The 13,425-nt window shown below is 49.6% G+C and overlaps 1 protein-coding gene across 1 annotated transcript in view; it reads left to right on the forward strand.

Moving 5' to 3' along the window:
- KCP (kielin cysteine rich BMP regulator) overlaps positions 1-13,425 on the forward strand; it is a 114,771-nt gene that overhangs the window by 58,969 nt on the left and 42,377 nt on the right. The window contains exons 22-31 of the mRNA XM_081209710.1: positions 1,186-1,279; positions 3,021-3,194; positions 4,063-4,145; positions 4,326-4,419; positions 5,604-5,786; positions 7,008-7,178; positions 8,210-8,386; positions 9,745-9,830; positions 11,338-11,428; positions 13,058-13,140. Of these exons, the coding sequence (XP_081065836.1) occupies positions 1,186-1,279; positions 3,021-3,194; positions 4,063-4,145; positions 4,326-4,419; positions 5,604-5,786; positions 7,008-7,178; positions 8,210-8,386; positions 9,745-9,830; positions 11,338-11,428; positions 13,058-13,140 (1,236 nt within the window). The remainder of the gene's footprint in view (positions 1-1,185; positions 1,280-3,020; positions 3,195-4,062; positions 4,146-4,325; positions 4,420-5,603; positions 5,787-7,007; positions 7,179-8,209; positions 8,387-9,744; positions 9,831-11,337; positions 11,429-13,057; positions 13,141-13,425) is intronic.

Consider the following 13,425-nt stretch of genomic DNA (forward strand, 5'->3'; position numbering starts at 1 on the left):
GTCAAAAAAACACTGTATTTTGAATGCGTTATAAACATGTAATACTAGATGGTACTGTAAAGCCCAAAACTTTTCTATGCGATTTTACATTTTACATTACTTCCCCCCCCCTTTTGTTATAATGATTTAAATTATGACTTGCCATATTTTTCACTCCGTAATATGCACCTGGCCATGAGACGCACCTAATTTTTAGAGGAGGAAAGGGGGAAAGTCCTGGTTTTGGGGGGATTAGCTCACAGTTGTGCAGCTTCTTTTGCAAAGGGGAAAAATCCTGTTTTTGTGGGGTTCAACTCACAGTTCTGCAGCTTCTTTAGGAAAGGAAAGGGAGCCGTTTCTACAGTTTCCAGACAGATAATCTAATCAGCCAGTCCCATGTCGCTGGGGAAACAAACGGCCTCCGTCTGCAGAACATTCAACAATGGAGGCCTGGGCAAGAGCCAGCGATCGACCGCACATTCGCTCCATAAGACGCACAGACACTTCCCCTTACTTTTTAGGAGGAAAAAAATGTGTCTTATGGAGCGAAAAATACAGTATTTATTGTGGGTTTTTGCCTGTGTGTAGATGCAGCTGAACGTCGCCCCAGCATGCCCAGAGGCCGTTTTCCTGGACATTATCTCACAAGCCAGATACAGTCATACCTCATGTTACGTCCGCTTCATGTTACGTCCTGCAGCAACCCGGAAGTACCAGAAAGGGTTACTACTGGGTTTTGCCACTCGTGCATGCGCAGAAGCACAAAATGACGTCACACGCATGCACAGAAGCGACAAATTGCAACCCGCGCGTGCACAGATGTGCCGCTGCGGGTTGCGCTCTTTTCATGTTGCGAATGGGCCTCCGGAACGGATCCCATTTGCAACCAGAGGTACCATCGTGATTAAGTGGGCCTCGCCAGTCCTTACCAGTCAGTTGAGCAGCTCAGGTCTTGCAAAGTCTGACCATCTTTGATCAGCTTTGTGAACTCTTCTGCAACCCATCGTGAGCACAAATCGTCAGGAAACCAGAATCCGAAAGATATCTGGAGGGGTCCTGAATCTGTGCAGTTTAGGCACGGAACGAACATACGCAGAAGCCACAGTTTTGGGGCAGAACCACTTGTGCTATGTTCTTTGGGAGGAGAAGGGCAGTATACAAATTTAATAGCAATAATAAATAACAATGCCACCTTCTCCGCCACAGGATGGCACCGTCCGCTGCTCCCCCACTCCCTGCCCACCGCTGACTTGTCCGCATCCAGAGAGGAGGCCTGGAATATGCTGCCCAAAGTGCCCCGGTGAGTCACCGAACGGGTAATTCCCATTTCAGCACCTGGAAACGTGGGAGTTGTAGTTTGTTCAGGATGCTGAGAGACCCCCTGTTCCCAGCACAGTGCTACGGTTCCCAGGATGGATAACCACCCATCCCTCTTAGAATCATAGAATCCTAGAGTTGGAAGAGACCACAAGGGCCATCGAGTCCAACCCCCTGCCAAGCAGGAAACACCATCAGAGCACTCCTGACATATGGATGTCAAGCCTCTGCTTAAAGACCTCCAAAGAAGGAGACTCCACCACACTCCTTGGCAGCAAATACCACTGTCGAACAGCTCTTACTGTCAGGAAGTTCTTCCTAATGTTTAGGTTCTTCACCGAGAACTCTAAGGACTGTAGCTTTCCAAAAAGAACAGAGGGAGGGTTGTCTCCTTAATAACTCTCGGCACCCAAACTACAGCTCCCAGAATTATCCAGAGGGTAATTGGGCCTGATCCGGCCTGTGGGCCTTAGTTTGCCAACCTCTGGGGTAGATCCACATGTATATACTTTGTAACTAAGTCTGCCTTCAGGGATCCAACTGTGAACTGAATGAGAGTAAACTACTTTTATATAAAATAATTGTTGGGTCTCTGGACCGTAATAAAGATTGATTGATTGATTGATTGATTGATTGATTGATATAAAATAAAATAAAAAATTCCTTCCAGTAGCACCTTAGAGATCAACTAAGTTTGTTCTTGGTATAAGCTTTCGTGTGTATTCACTCTTCTTCAGATACACTGAAACAGAAGTCACCAGACCCTTATGTATAGGGAGAGGGTGGGGAGGGATATTACTCAGAAGGGTGGTGGGAATGGGTGATTGGCTGATAGGTGTGGGACCTGTAACTACTTTTATATACTTTACACAAGATTGTGGCATGTTTATTCTTTTAAGGGAGATAGAAGGGAACTTACCAGGAACCTGGTAGTGAGAGGCTTACACGAGCCTGCAACCAGCTACCCGCTGTGTGTTTAAAAGGGGAATGTGAAACTTTGCTAAGTAAAGGAACTTGCTAGCGCAAGTTAGGAAGGATATTGATAAACATTACAGTCATACCTCGGGTTACAGACGCTTCGGGTTGCACGATTTAGGGTTGTGCACCACGCCGAACCCGGAAGTACCAGAACGGTTACTTCTGGGTTTCGGCACTTGCGCATGCACAGGAGCACTAAATCGCGCCTTGAGCATCATCATCATATGTTTTTTGTATGCCGCCTTTCCACAGTTAAAAAACAATTCTCAAGGCGGCTTACAGCGTAACAAGATTTACATAATTACAAAAGTCATAAACAATAAATAAACCACATCAAAAAATACACAACCAGATGGGAAACTATTTCCACATAAATCAAAATCTAAAACTAAGAATACAGCAGAAGTGCTGAATTGCAACCTGTGCATGCTCAGACGCACAGGTCGTAGGTTGCGAACGCTGCAGGTTGCAAACGTGCCTCCCGCACGGATCACGTTCACAACCCGAGCATCCACTGTACTTTTATATACTGTACACAAGATTGTGGTGTGTTTATTCTTTTAAGAGAGATATCAGGGAACTTACCAGGAGCCTAATAGTGAGAGGCTTACACGAGCCTGCAACCAGCTATCTACTTAAAAGGGGAATGTAAATCTCTGCTAAGTTATAGAACTTGTTAGTGCAAGTTTGGAAGGATATTGATAAACAGTATATCCTCTCCTGCCTCCCTGAACATTCCCACACAGATTGCACTCAGGACAACCGAGTGGTGCTGGACGGAGAAGAGCTGCCGAACCCGCTGAACCCCTGCCAGGCATGCCTGTGCACCGCTGGAGAACTGCGCTGCAAGGAGCGTCAGTGCCCGGGGGCCCTCTGCGCTCACCCCTTGCCCGGATCCTGCTGCCAGAACAACTGCAATGGTGAGCATCTCCTGCACTGGGCTAGAATGCCACACACACACACCCATCCCGGGAATCACAGAATTGTACATTTGGAAGGGGACACCCCACCACCACCAAGGGATCATCTAGCCCAGGGGTCAGCAAACGTTTGCAGCAGGGGGCCGGTCCACTGTCCCTTAGACCTTGTGGGGGCCGGACTATATTTTGAGGAGGAAATGAACGAATTCCTATGCCCCACAAATAACCCAGAGATGCATTTTAAATAAAAGGACATATTCTACTCATGTAAAAACACGCTGATTCCCAGACCGTCTGCGGTTGGACAGTGTTCTCGAAGCTACAAACATGAGTCTGACCAAACTGCGGGAGGCAACAACAACAATGGATGGACCCAGTAGGTATCTCAACATGAAATAATAGGTGTAAATATATCCTGCAAACTGCTAATAATTATAAATAGCAGAATGTAGGCTCCCTGTATATAGAAAGGAGCAAACTAGGGATATTTGAGGGAGCAGACTAGCAGGTGGGGCCCATTTCTTACATCATAGGAGCCTACACAACACAAAACACGGTTGCTGTATGTAGCTTTTATTTTATTTGTTTTTTATTTTGGAAATGTATATCCAGGTGTTTTTTATTTTACATTTTTGGGGGGCCCCCAAGAGAATGGTTCCCTAAGCTATAGCTTGTTGAGCTTATATGCAAAACCGGCACTGATTTGGAAGGGAGCCTGAGGGTCATCTATCCCAACCCCGCCTAGAGGCCGCCCCTGATCCCCACTTGTTTCCTAGTCTTGCCCCCAGTCAGCTCTGCTCCCCAGAACCACACAGACCCCTTTCTCCAACTAATGGGTCCCACTATTAACCCTTCCCTTCCTGTTCAGGCTGCAACTACGCCGGGAAGGAGTACCCGAACGGGGCGGAGTTCCCCCACCCCACGGACAAGTGCCGGCAGTGCCACTGCATCGTGAGTGCCAGGGTGGCGGGGAAAGGAGGGTGGGGTCTTTCCCCTTTGCAATCACAGAAGGGGCACCCAGGGGCCATCTAGTCCAACCCCCTGCAAAGCGGGAATCCTAGCACTGTAGAATCACAGAACTGTACCAGCGCAACGCTCAGCCAGCTTTTCTCCCCCCCGTCCTGTCTGCAGAATGGGAACGTCCAGTGCCTCTCACGCCGCTGCCCGCCCCTTCTGTGCCCAGAACCATTCCTGATGCCCGGAGAATGCTGCCCCCGGTGTCCAGGTAAGGAACTGCACCAGCTTCACCTTCCAGGGTCTGCCCGTTTCCCTGGCATGGGGCCCGATCCCCGAAGGGATTGTTGCTTGCTCACTTATTTCCTAAGCGCGTGTGCCCCTCGCGCCAACAGAAACTCTCTCAGCAGCTCATGCCATAAGTACCGTATTTTTCGCTCCATAAGACGCACCTTTTTCCTCCTAAAAAGTAAGGGGAAATGTCTGTGCGTCTTACGGAGCGAATGTGTGGGCCCTGGAGCCGAATTGCCCAGGGGCGAAAAGCAGGTCGTGGCTTTTTTTTAGAAAGAGGGAAGGGGGTGTTGAAACAAAACCGCTGAGCAGCTGATCGGCAAGTGATGGGGAGGGAGATAAGGGACGCTAGAGATAAAGGAGGCTGCCTGGGAGGGGGAGGAAAAAGCCCATGGATCCTCAGGATTTTTGCATTGGGTCACCCCAAATTCACCATCAGATCACATAGCATGTCCATGGCTACAGCCTGCACCAAAAAACCATGCATCCACTGTTTTGTGGGGCCACAATGGCGCAAAAATGTGGTTACAAAGCACGGATCCACATGGATTCTCAGGATTTTTGCATTGGGCTACCCCAAACTCACTGTCGAATCTCACATATCATGTCTGTGGCCACAGCATGAACCACAAAAATCATACATCCACTGTTTCGTTCAGAATATTTTTTTTCTTGTTTTCTTCCTCTCAAAACTAGGTGCGTCTTATGGTCGGGTGCGTCTTATGGAGCGAAAAATACGATAACCAAATGATTTTGGCATTTATGCCAGAAGACAATTATTAGAGGCCCTACAACACAATAGGCTCAATTCTATGCCCCCAACAGTTCAGGACCTGCCCTCGGACAGGAATGATCAAATTACTTTAATAGTGGCTGAATTTTTGAGTGCTGTCTGTGTAGAAAGACTGGGCAATTATAAAGAGATTTAGTGGTTCTTAACTGATTGGTGATGGGGTAATGTTGTATCGTATTATTTATGCAGATTGATTTTCTCTGGAGTTAAAGATCTGACTGGGACAAACCTTGTTACGTTGAGCTCGTATTTTGCACAATTTGTATACGGTGTCTGTTTGATAATGTGTGGTTTGCTATGCCTAATAAACGATATTTGCCACTCCAAAAGGCCACCGCTTTCCAACTCTCAACGCTCCTTCCTTCTTACAGCTCCGCCAGCCGGCTGCTTCTACCTGGGTGTCCCTTACCAGCACATGGGGCGCTTCTACGACCCGTCGGACAAGTGCCGCGACTGCATCTGCAACAACGGGACCATCACCTGCCAACGCCAGCCCTGCGCGCCCACCCAGTGCTCCCACCCACTGCAACTGGACTGCTGCCGCTCGTGCGACGGTAAGCGGTCGCTACTGAGCTTAGGCATGTGGGAATGTTCAAGGAGGCAGGAGAGGATACATTGTTTATTAACATCCTTCCTAACTTGGGTCAACGCTACAAGTCTGGCACACACGGAATACACTTCATTGAGGTTGTCAGGCTTCAGGGAGTATCGACAACTGGCCACGCATCTGCCGCCAAGCCGGGATAAAGGTTCTCATATCGATTTACAAAACCCTGAGCAACTTGGGTCCAGAATAGCTTGGGGACCAACTGGACCCTGAACTCAATGGCTCAGATCATCTGCAGAGCACTATTGGTCGTTCCTGAGTTAGTGAGGTTTGTTTGACAACAAATCTTTTTCTAGTGGCAGGGAGTTCCACAGGACTCGGCAGACGGTGCTGAAGGTTTTGTTTCCCGTTGTTGTCAAAGAAACCTCACTAACTCAGGAATGACCGATAGCACTCTGTGGATGATCTGAGCCATCGAGCTCAGGGTCCAGTTGGTCCCCAAGCTATTCTGGACCCAAGTTGCTCAAGGCTTTGTAAATCGATAGAAGAATCTTGATTGCGGCTTGGCAGCAGATGCGTAGCCAGTTGTCGCCACTCCCTGCAGCCTACCAACCTCAGTGAAGTGTATTCCGCGTGTGCCAGGCTCTGAGTGTTGACCCAAGTGAGGAGGACCAAAAACATACCCATTTTACGGGAGTTAAGACTGAGGCTCATGTCCTGCCTTTTACAATAATTGCATGTTCAGCCGCCACGGGGGCCTATTGGCCAGTGCCCGTGCTGTCACGAACACTACGGAAATCTCGACTTTCCCCATACTTCCATACGCCCCTTTGCCTTAATCCAGGGTTCAGCAAACTTTTTCAGCAGGGGGCCGGTCCACTGTCCCTCAGACCTTGTGGGGGGCTGGACTATAATTTGAAAAAAAATAATGAACGAATTCCTATGCCCCACAAATAACCCAGAGATGCATTTTTAATAAAAGGACATATTCTACTCATGTAAAAACACGCTGATTCCCGGACTGTCCGCAGGCTGAATTGAGAAGGCTATTGGGCCGCATCCAGCCCCCGGGCCTTAGTTTGCCTACCCATGCCTTGACCTATCAGCTACCTTCTCCCTCCCCACCAGCTTCCCTTCCAGAACCCAGGAGTCCTGGCTCCCAATCACCCCTCCCCTTTCTTCGTTGACTAGCCCTCCTCTGTGCTCTCTCTTCCCCGGCCGCCCCCAGGTTGCCTTTACCAGGCGAAAGAGCTCCCCAATGGAGAACAGTTCCCCGACCCCAAAGACCCCTGCAGAGTCTGCTCCTGCTGGGAGGGGAGCGTCACCTGCAAGGCCAAATCCTGCCCGCCATTGGAGTGTCCCTTCCCCGTCTCGGGACCTTGCTGCAAAGTCTGCGAAGGTAAGCGCTCTGGATGCATGCCAAAGAGGAAATACACACACACACACAGTGGTACCTCAGGTTACATGCGCTTCAGGTTACAGACTCTGCTAACCCAGAAATAGTACCTCGGGTTGAGAACTTTGCTTCAGGATGAGAACAGAAATTGTGCTCCGGCGGCTGGGTGGCAGCGGGAGGCCCCATTAGCTAAAGTGGTGCTTCAGGTTAAGAACAGTTTCAGGTTAAGAACAGACCTCCAGAAGGAATTAAGTACTTAACCCGAGGTACCACTGTATATATTTGTTGTTTAGTCATGTCCGACTCTTCGTGACCCCCTGGACCAGAGCACGCCAGGCCCTCCTGTCTTCCACTGCCTCCCGCAATTTGGTCAAACTCATGCTGGTAGCTTTGTTGTTGTATAACAACAATTGCTATGGAGCAGTGATCATCTCTCACTTCCATACATCACTACTGGGAAAACTATAGTTAAAGCTATAGTTTTCCCAGTAGTGATGTATGGAAGTGAGTGCTGGACCGTAAAGAAGGCTGATCGCCAAAAAATGGATGCTTTTGAATTCTGGTGCTGGAGGAGACTCTTAAGAGTCCCATGGACTGCAAGAAGATCAAACCTCTCCATTGTGAAGGAAATCAGCCCTGAGTGCTCACTGGATGGACAGATCCTGAAGCTGAGGCTCCAAGACTTTGGCCATCTCATGAGAAGAGAAGACTCCCTGGAAAAGACCCTGATGTTGGGAAAGATGGAGGGCACAAGGAGAAGGGGACGACAGAGGACGAGATGGTGGGACAGTGTTCTCGAAGAGACCAGCATGAGTTTGACCAAACTGCGGGAGGCAGTGGAAGACAGGAGTGCCTGGCATGCTCTGGTCCAGGGGGTCATGAAGAGTCGGACACGACTAAACAACAACAGTGGTCATAAAGTTATGTAACCCCTGCTTCTGACTGCATGTTGCATGGATATTACTAATTATTCCCTCTCGCCTGCCTGCGTGTGAGCCTGAAATTCTCTCCCGCCTTCATTTCTGCCACCCCAGGTTGCACGTACCTCTCCGAAGGCTACCTGAACGGCCAGGAGTTCCAGGACCCCCAGGACGCCTGCGGCCTCTGCACCTGCGTGAACGGATTTGTCACCTGCACCAAAAAGCCCTGCTACAAAGCGGGGTGCACCCACCCAGTCCAGGGGCCCGGCCAGTGCTGCCCTGTCTGCCACGGTGAGGTCAGAGTGCCGGGGCAAGAGAGGGGAGAGGGGGCTACGGGCAGAAACAGGAGCGAAGAAGGAAGAGAAGCGTTCAGATCTGTCTTTGAAAAGCTGGAGAGGCTTTTTGAACATGCTCAGGGGCACTGTTTCCTGCAGAAATCTGACCTCCAGACTAGGGTTACCAGGCGTCCCCATTTCCCGGGGACAGTCCCTAGATTTGGGAATAAGTCCCTGGACAAATTCTGTCCCCAGATTTCATCTAATGTCCCCGGGAAACGCAGCAGTGGCAGTCTCAGCAGCCCAGAGCAGTTGGCTCTGGCTGGCATCAGGAGCTGCTTGGAAGTCCTCATATGATGGCGGTGCAGTGACTCTCAGATGCAGCTTCCGGGCTGCCTCCACCTTCCCTGACCCCGGCAACTAAACTGTGAAGGGAGGCTTCATGCTGCCTATCGGAACAGCCTCCCAACTCCTACTTGCATGCAAGCAGGAGCGGGATGGGGATCTCTCAGTTAGGCAACGGGAAGCCTCGCTTCCCAGCTAAGGGATCCCTGCCCCCTTCTGCTTGCACGCAGGTAGGAATGGGATTGGGACACGGGTGGTGCTGTGGATTAAACCACAGAGCCTAGGACTTGCCAATCAGAAGGTCGGCGGTTCGAATCCCTGCGATGGGGTGAGCTCCCCTTGCTCGGTCCCTGCTCTTGCCAACCTAGCAGTTCGAAAGGACGTCAAAGTGCAAGTAGATCAATAGGTACTGCTCCGGCAGGAAGGTAAAGGGCGTTTCCGTGCGCTGCTCTGGTTCGCCAGAAGCGGCTTAGTCATGCTGGCCACATGACCCAGAAGCTGTACGCTGGCTCCCTCGGCCAGTAAAGCGAGATGAGCGCCGCAACCCCAGAGTCGTCCACGACTGGACCTAATGGTCAGGGGTCCCTTTACTTTTACCTTTTTTAGGAATGGGGTTGGGGCTGCTCCAATGGGAAGGGAGGCATTGCACTGCCCGAGCCTCGCCGCCGCCGCTGCTCTCAGCCTTCCTTCTCCGCCTTCTATGCCTGACCCACTGCGCACCGCTTCCCCACCACCAAAGAACCCACAACTCAGGGGCTGCCCAGGCTCACGGAGAAAGGCGATAGAAGCCTCGGACGAAGGGGAAACGTGGCGGTTGAGGTCAAGGCAGCGGCCGCTCCTCTGCCACCACCATCGCTGCAGCATCAACGTCCCAAACGTGTAGTATTTAATTGATTGATTGATTGATTGATTGATTGATTAATGTCTCTCCGGATTCATTGGAAAAAAATCTGGTAAACTTACTCCAGATGGAACTTGCAAAAGCAGGGAGTTCATCACCGTTCGCCTTCTTCTCCTGTCTCCTAACAGGCTGCTCCTATAATGGCGTCACCGTTAGCAATGGGCAGAGCTTTGCTGACCCCGGGGACCCTCTCTGCTCCCAGTGTACCTGCAAGGTGAGTTGGTCAGGGGCTGAGGGATGTAAGCAGCTCAAAATCTGGGGCTGGGGACAGGGACACATTCTGTCTCTGGATCGGCCAGCCCTGCCTCGGTTGCAAAAAGAATTGTGGAACAGCAACTCCCCTTTCCACAATATCGCTTTGGGCTTTTCCACAAGACGGGATCGTAGAAGCAGGGATGGATTTGGGTTTGATGAGGGCCTCAGCTCCTGAAGGTAATGGGGCCCTTTCTATGTCCAGCTGTCCTTTGTCCACAACAAATTGTCACTTTTTTGTGTGTTGAATATATGCTAGATGGTAATTGATGGACCTAATAGTTATCTCAAGCCATTTGCACATAACAAAATATGTATTTTATCAAAGTAATTGTTGAACGGAAGTACAATTAAGAAGTATATTAATTGTGAAATACAATTAAGAACAAGTATATTGATAGTGAAATAATTATTAAACTCTAACTTAAAATGACTTTTTATTCATAACAAGCTTAATAATGCAAACACATTGGCATTTGGCAATAACAAAAGTTCCTTTAGAAACACAATATACAAAGACTCATAATCTAATCCAGCCATAGGCAAACTTTGGCCCTCCAGATGTTTTGGACTACAATTCCCATCATCCCTAGCTAACCGGACTAGTAGTCAGGGATGATGGGAATTGTAGTCCAAAACATCTGGAGGGCCAAAGTTTGCCTATGCCTGACCTACTATATAGAAACTTGCTACAACATGAAATAAAAGGTGTAAATATATGATGTAAACTGCTAATAATTACAGTGGTACCTCGGGTTAAGAACTTAATTCATTCCGGGGTCTGTTCTTAACCTGAAATTGTTCTTAACCTGAAGCACCACTTCAGCTAATGGGGCCTCCCGCCTCCGGAGCACGATTTCTGTTCTCATCCTGAAGCAAAGTTCTTAACCCGAGATACTATTTCTGGGTTAGCGGAGTCTGTAACCTGAAGCGTATGTAACCCGAGGTACCACTGTATAAATAGCAGAATGTAGGCACCCTATATATAGAAATGAGCAAACGCATTGTCTCTGTTTTTTGTGTTGAATATATGCTATATGGTAATTGATGGACCTCATAGGTATCTCAAGCCATTTGCACATAACATTTGCAACCAGTCCATGCAGAATGTAGGCACCCTATATATAGAAAGGAGCAAATCAGTGATATCTTAGGGAGCAGGCGGGGCCCATGACTTACATCAGAGGAGCCTACACAGCACAAAACACTGTTGCTGTATGTAGGCTTTGTTTTATTTGCTTTTTATCTTATATTTTGGAAATGTACCTCCAGTTGTTGTTTTTCCTTTAATTTTTTGGGGGGCCCCCAAGAGAGTGGGGCCCTAAGCTATAGCTTGTTTAGCTTTTACGTAAAACTGGCACTGCATAGAAGGGAACCCGTGCATTGCGGGGGGTTGGACTAGATGACACAAGGGGTCCCTTCGAAATCTACGATTCTGTGATTCTAACGCTCTGCTCCATTTGCTACAGGCCGGCTCGGTTCACTGCCTGAAAAAGCTCTGCCCGCCAGCCCCCTGTGCCTACCCTGTGCCCGGACCCTGCTCCTGCCCGTTGTGCCAAGGTCAGTGCCCCTTGGGCAAAGGCGCCCTACCCGCTATGGGGCAGGGTGGGTGGTTTAGAGTGGAGTGGCTGGCTCCCCACGGGGGCCTCCTTGGCCTGGAGCCCCTCTGATCCAGGAAGATGAGCAGAGCAGCGAGATCCAGAAGAGCGGAACAAATTATATTTTCGTGGGGTCTCAGTTCGGAGGACGATATTTGGGCATTGAAATATCTGGGGGGGCTGCCTCCGGAGATTTCTGGACTGAAGAAGGTCCTGTGTGAGTGTATGGAGGCGGTTGGAGGATGGATGGCGGCTAGCAGATTGAGGTTGAATCCTGACAAGACAGAAGTACTGTTCTTGGGGGACAGGAGGCGGGCAGGTGTGGAGGATTCCCTGGTCCTGAATGGGGTAACTGTGCCCCTGAAGGACCAGGTGCGCAGCCTGGGAGTCATTTTGGACTCACAGCTGTCCATGGAGGCACAGGTCAATTCTGTGTCCAGGGCAGCTGTCTGCCAGCTCCATCTGGTGCACAGGATGAGACCCTACCTGCCCGCAGACTGTCTCCCCAGAGTGGTGCATGCTCTGGTTATCTCCCGCTTGGAGTACTGCAATGCGCTCTATGTGGGGCTACCTTGGAAGGTGACCTGGAAACTACAATTAATCCAGAATGCGGCAGCTAGACTGGTGACTGGGAGTGGCTGCCGAGAACACATAACACTGGTCTTGAAAGACCTACATTGGCTCCCACTACGTTTCCGAGCACAATTCAAAGTGTTGGTGCTGACCTTGAAAGCCCTAAACGGCCTCGGTCCTGTATACCTGAAGGAGCGTCTCCACCTCCATCGTTCAGCCCAGACACTGAGGTCCAGTGCCGAGGGTCTTCTGGTGGTTCCCTCACTGCGAGAAGTGAGGTTACAGGGAACCAGGCAGAGGACCTTCTCAGTGGTGGCGCCGGCCCTGTGGAATGCCCTCCCACCAGATGTCAAAGAGATAAAGTACTACCACACTTTTAGAAGACATCTGAAGGCAGCCCTGTTTAGGGAAGCTTTTAATGTTACATTTAATAGACTATTGTATTTTAATACAGTGGTGCCTCGCAAGACGAAAAAATCCGTTCTGTGATTCTCTTCGTCTAGCGGTTTTTTTGTCTTGCGAAGCAAGCACATTGACGGATTAGCGGATTAGCGCTATTAGCGGCTTTTAGCGGCTTATCTGCTGATCGGATCAGCTGATAAGCGGCTTAGTGGCTTAGAAAAGGGGGGGAAGGGGAAAAAAACCCGCAGGAACTCGCAAGACATTGTCGTCTTGCGAAGCAAGCCCATAGGAGATTCGTTTTGCGAAGCACCTCCAAAACGGAAAACCCTTTCGTCTAGCGAGTTTTCCGTCTTGCGAGGCATTCGTCTTGCGGGGCACCACTGTATTCTGTTGGAAGCCGCCCAGATTATTATTATTATTATTATTATTATTATTATTATTATTATTACTACTATTCCACAGAGGGCACCAGGTGGGCAAAACTGGTTCTAGGCCAATGGTTCTTTAGGCACCAGGTGAAAACGCTATTTTCCAACCGGGCCTTTGGCAGCCTTAACGCCCGATGCCCTTTCAAATTATGGGGTGTTGGAGTCCTTCCTTGTTCCTTCCCCTGCAGGCTGCAGTTTCCAGGGCCGTGAATACGGGGAGGGAGACAGCTTCCCTGCCCCCAACAAGCCTTGTGAGGAATGCCGCTGCCTGGTAAGTGTTGAGATTTACCTGTGTTTCTTGCATTGCAATGGGTTGGTCTAGAGGACCTCTTAGGTGCCTTTCAACCCTGCACTTCTATGTTCCTGTGATTCTAGGACTGGACTTCCGCCAGTCCATAATAGCATCCAACTCTACTATCTCCCATGAACTGGCATTTTTTTTCCTTCCCAGTCTTCAGACGCAGATACCACAAGCCGATTCTCCTTTTTGCCCCTAAGGCCCATTCCTATCACTAATGGTTTAATTAAACACATCGACTTCTCCATCTCAGACAAT

Source organism: Podarcis bocagei (assembly GCF_964188305.1).
Source record: "Podarcis bocagei genome assembly, chromosome: 10".
Taxonomy (NCBI): Eukaryota; Metazoa; Chordata; class Lepidosauria; order Squamata; family Lacertidae; genus Podarcis; species Podarcis bocagei.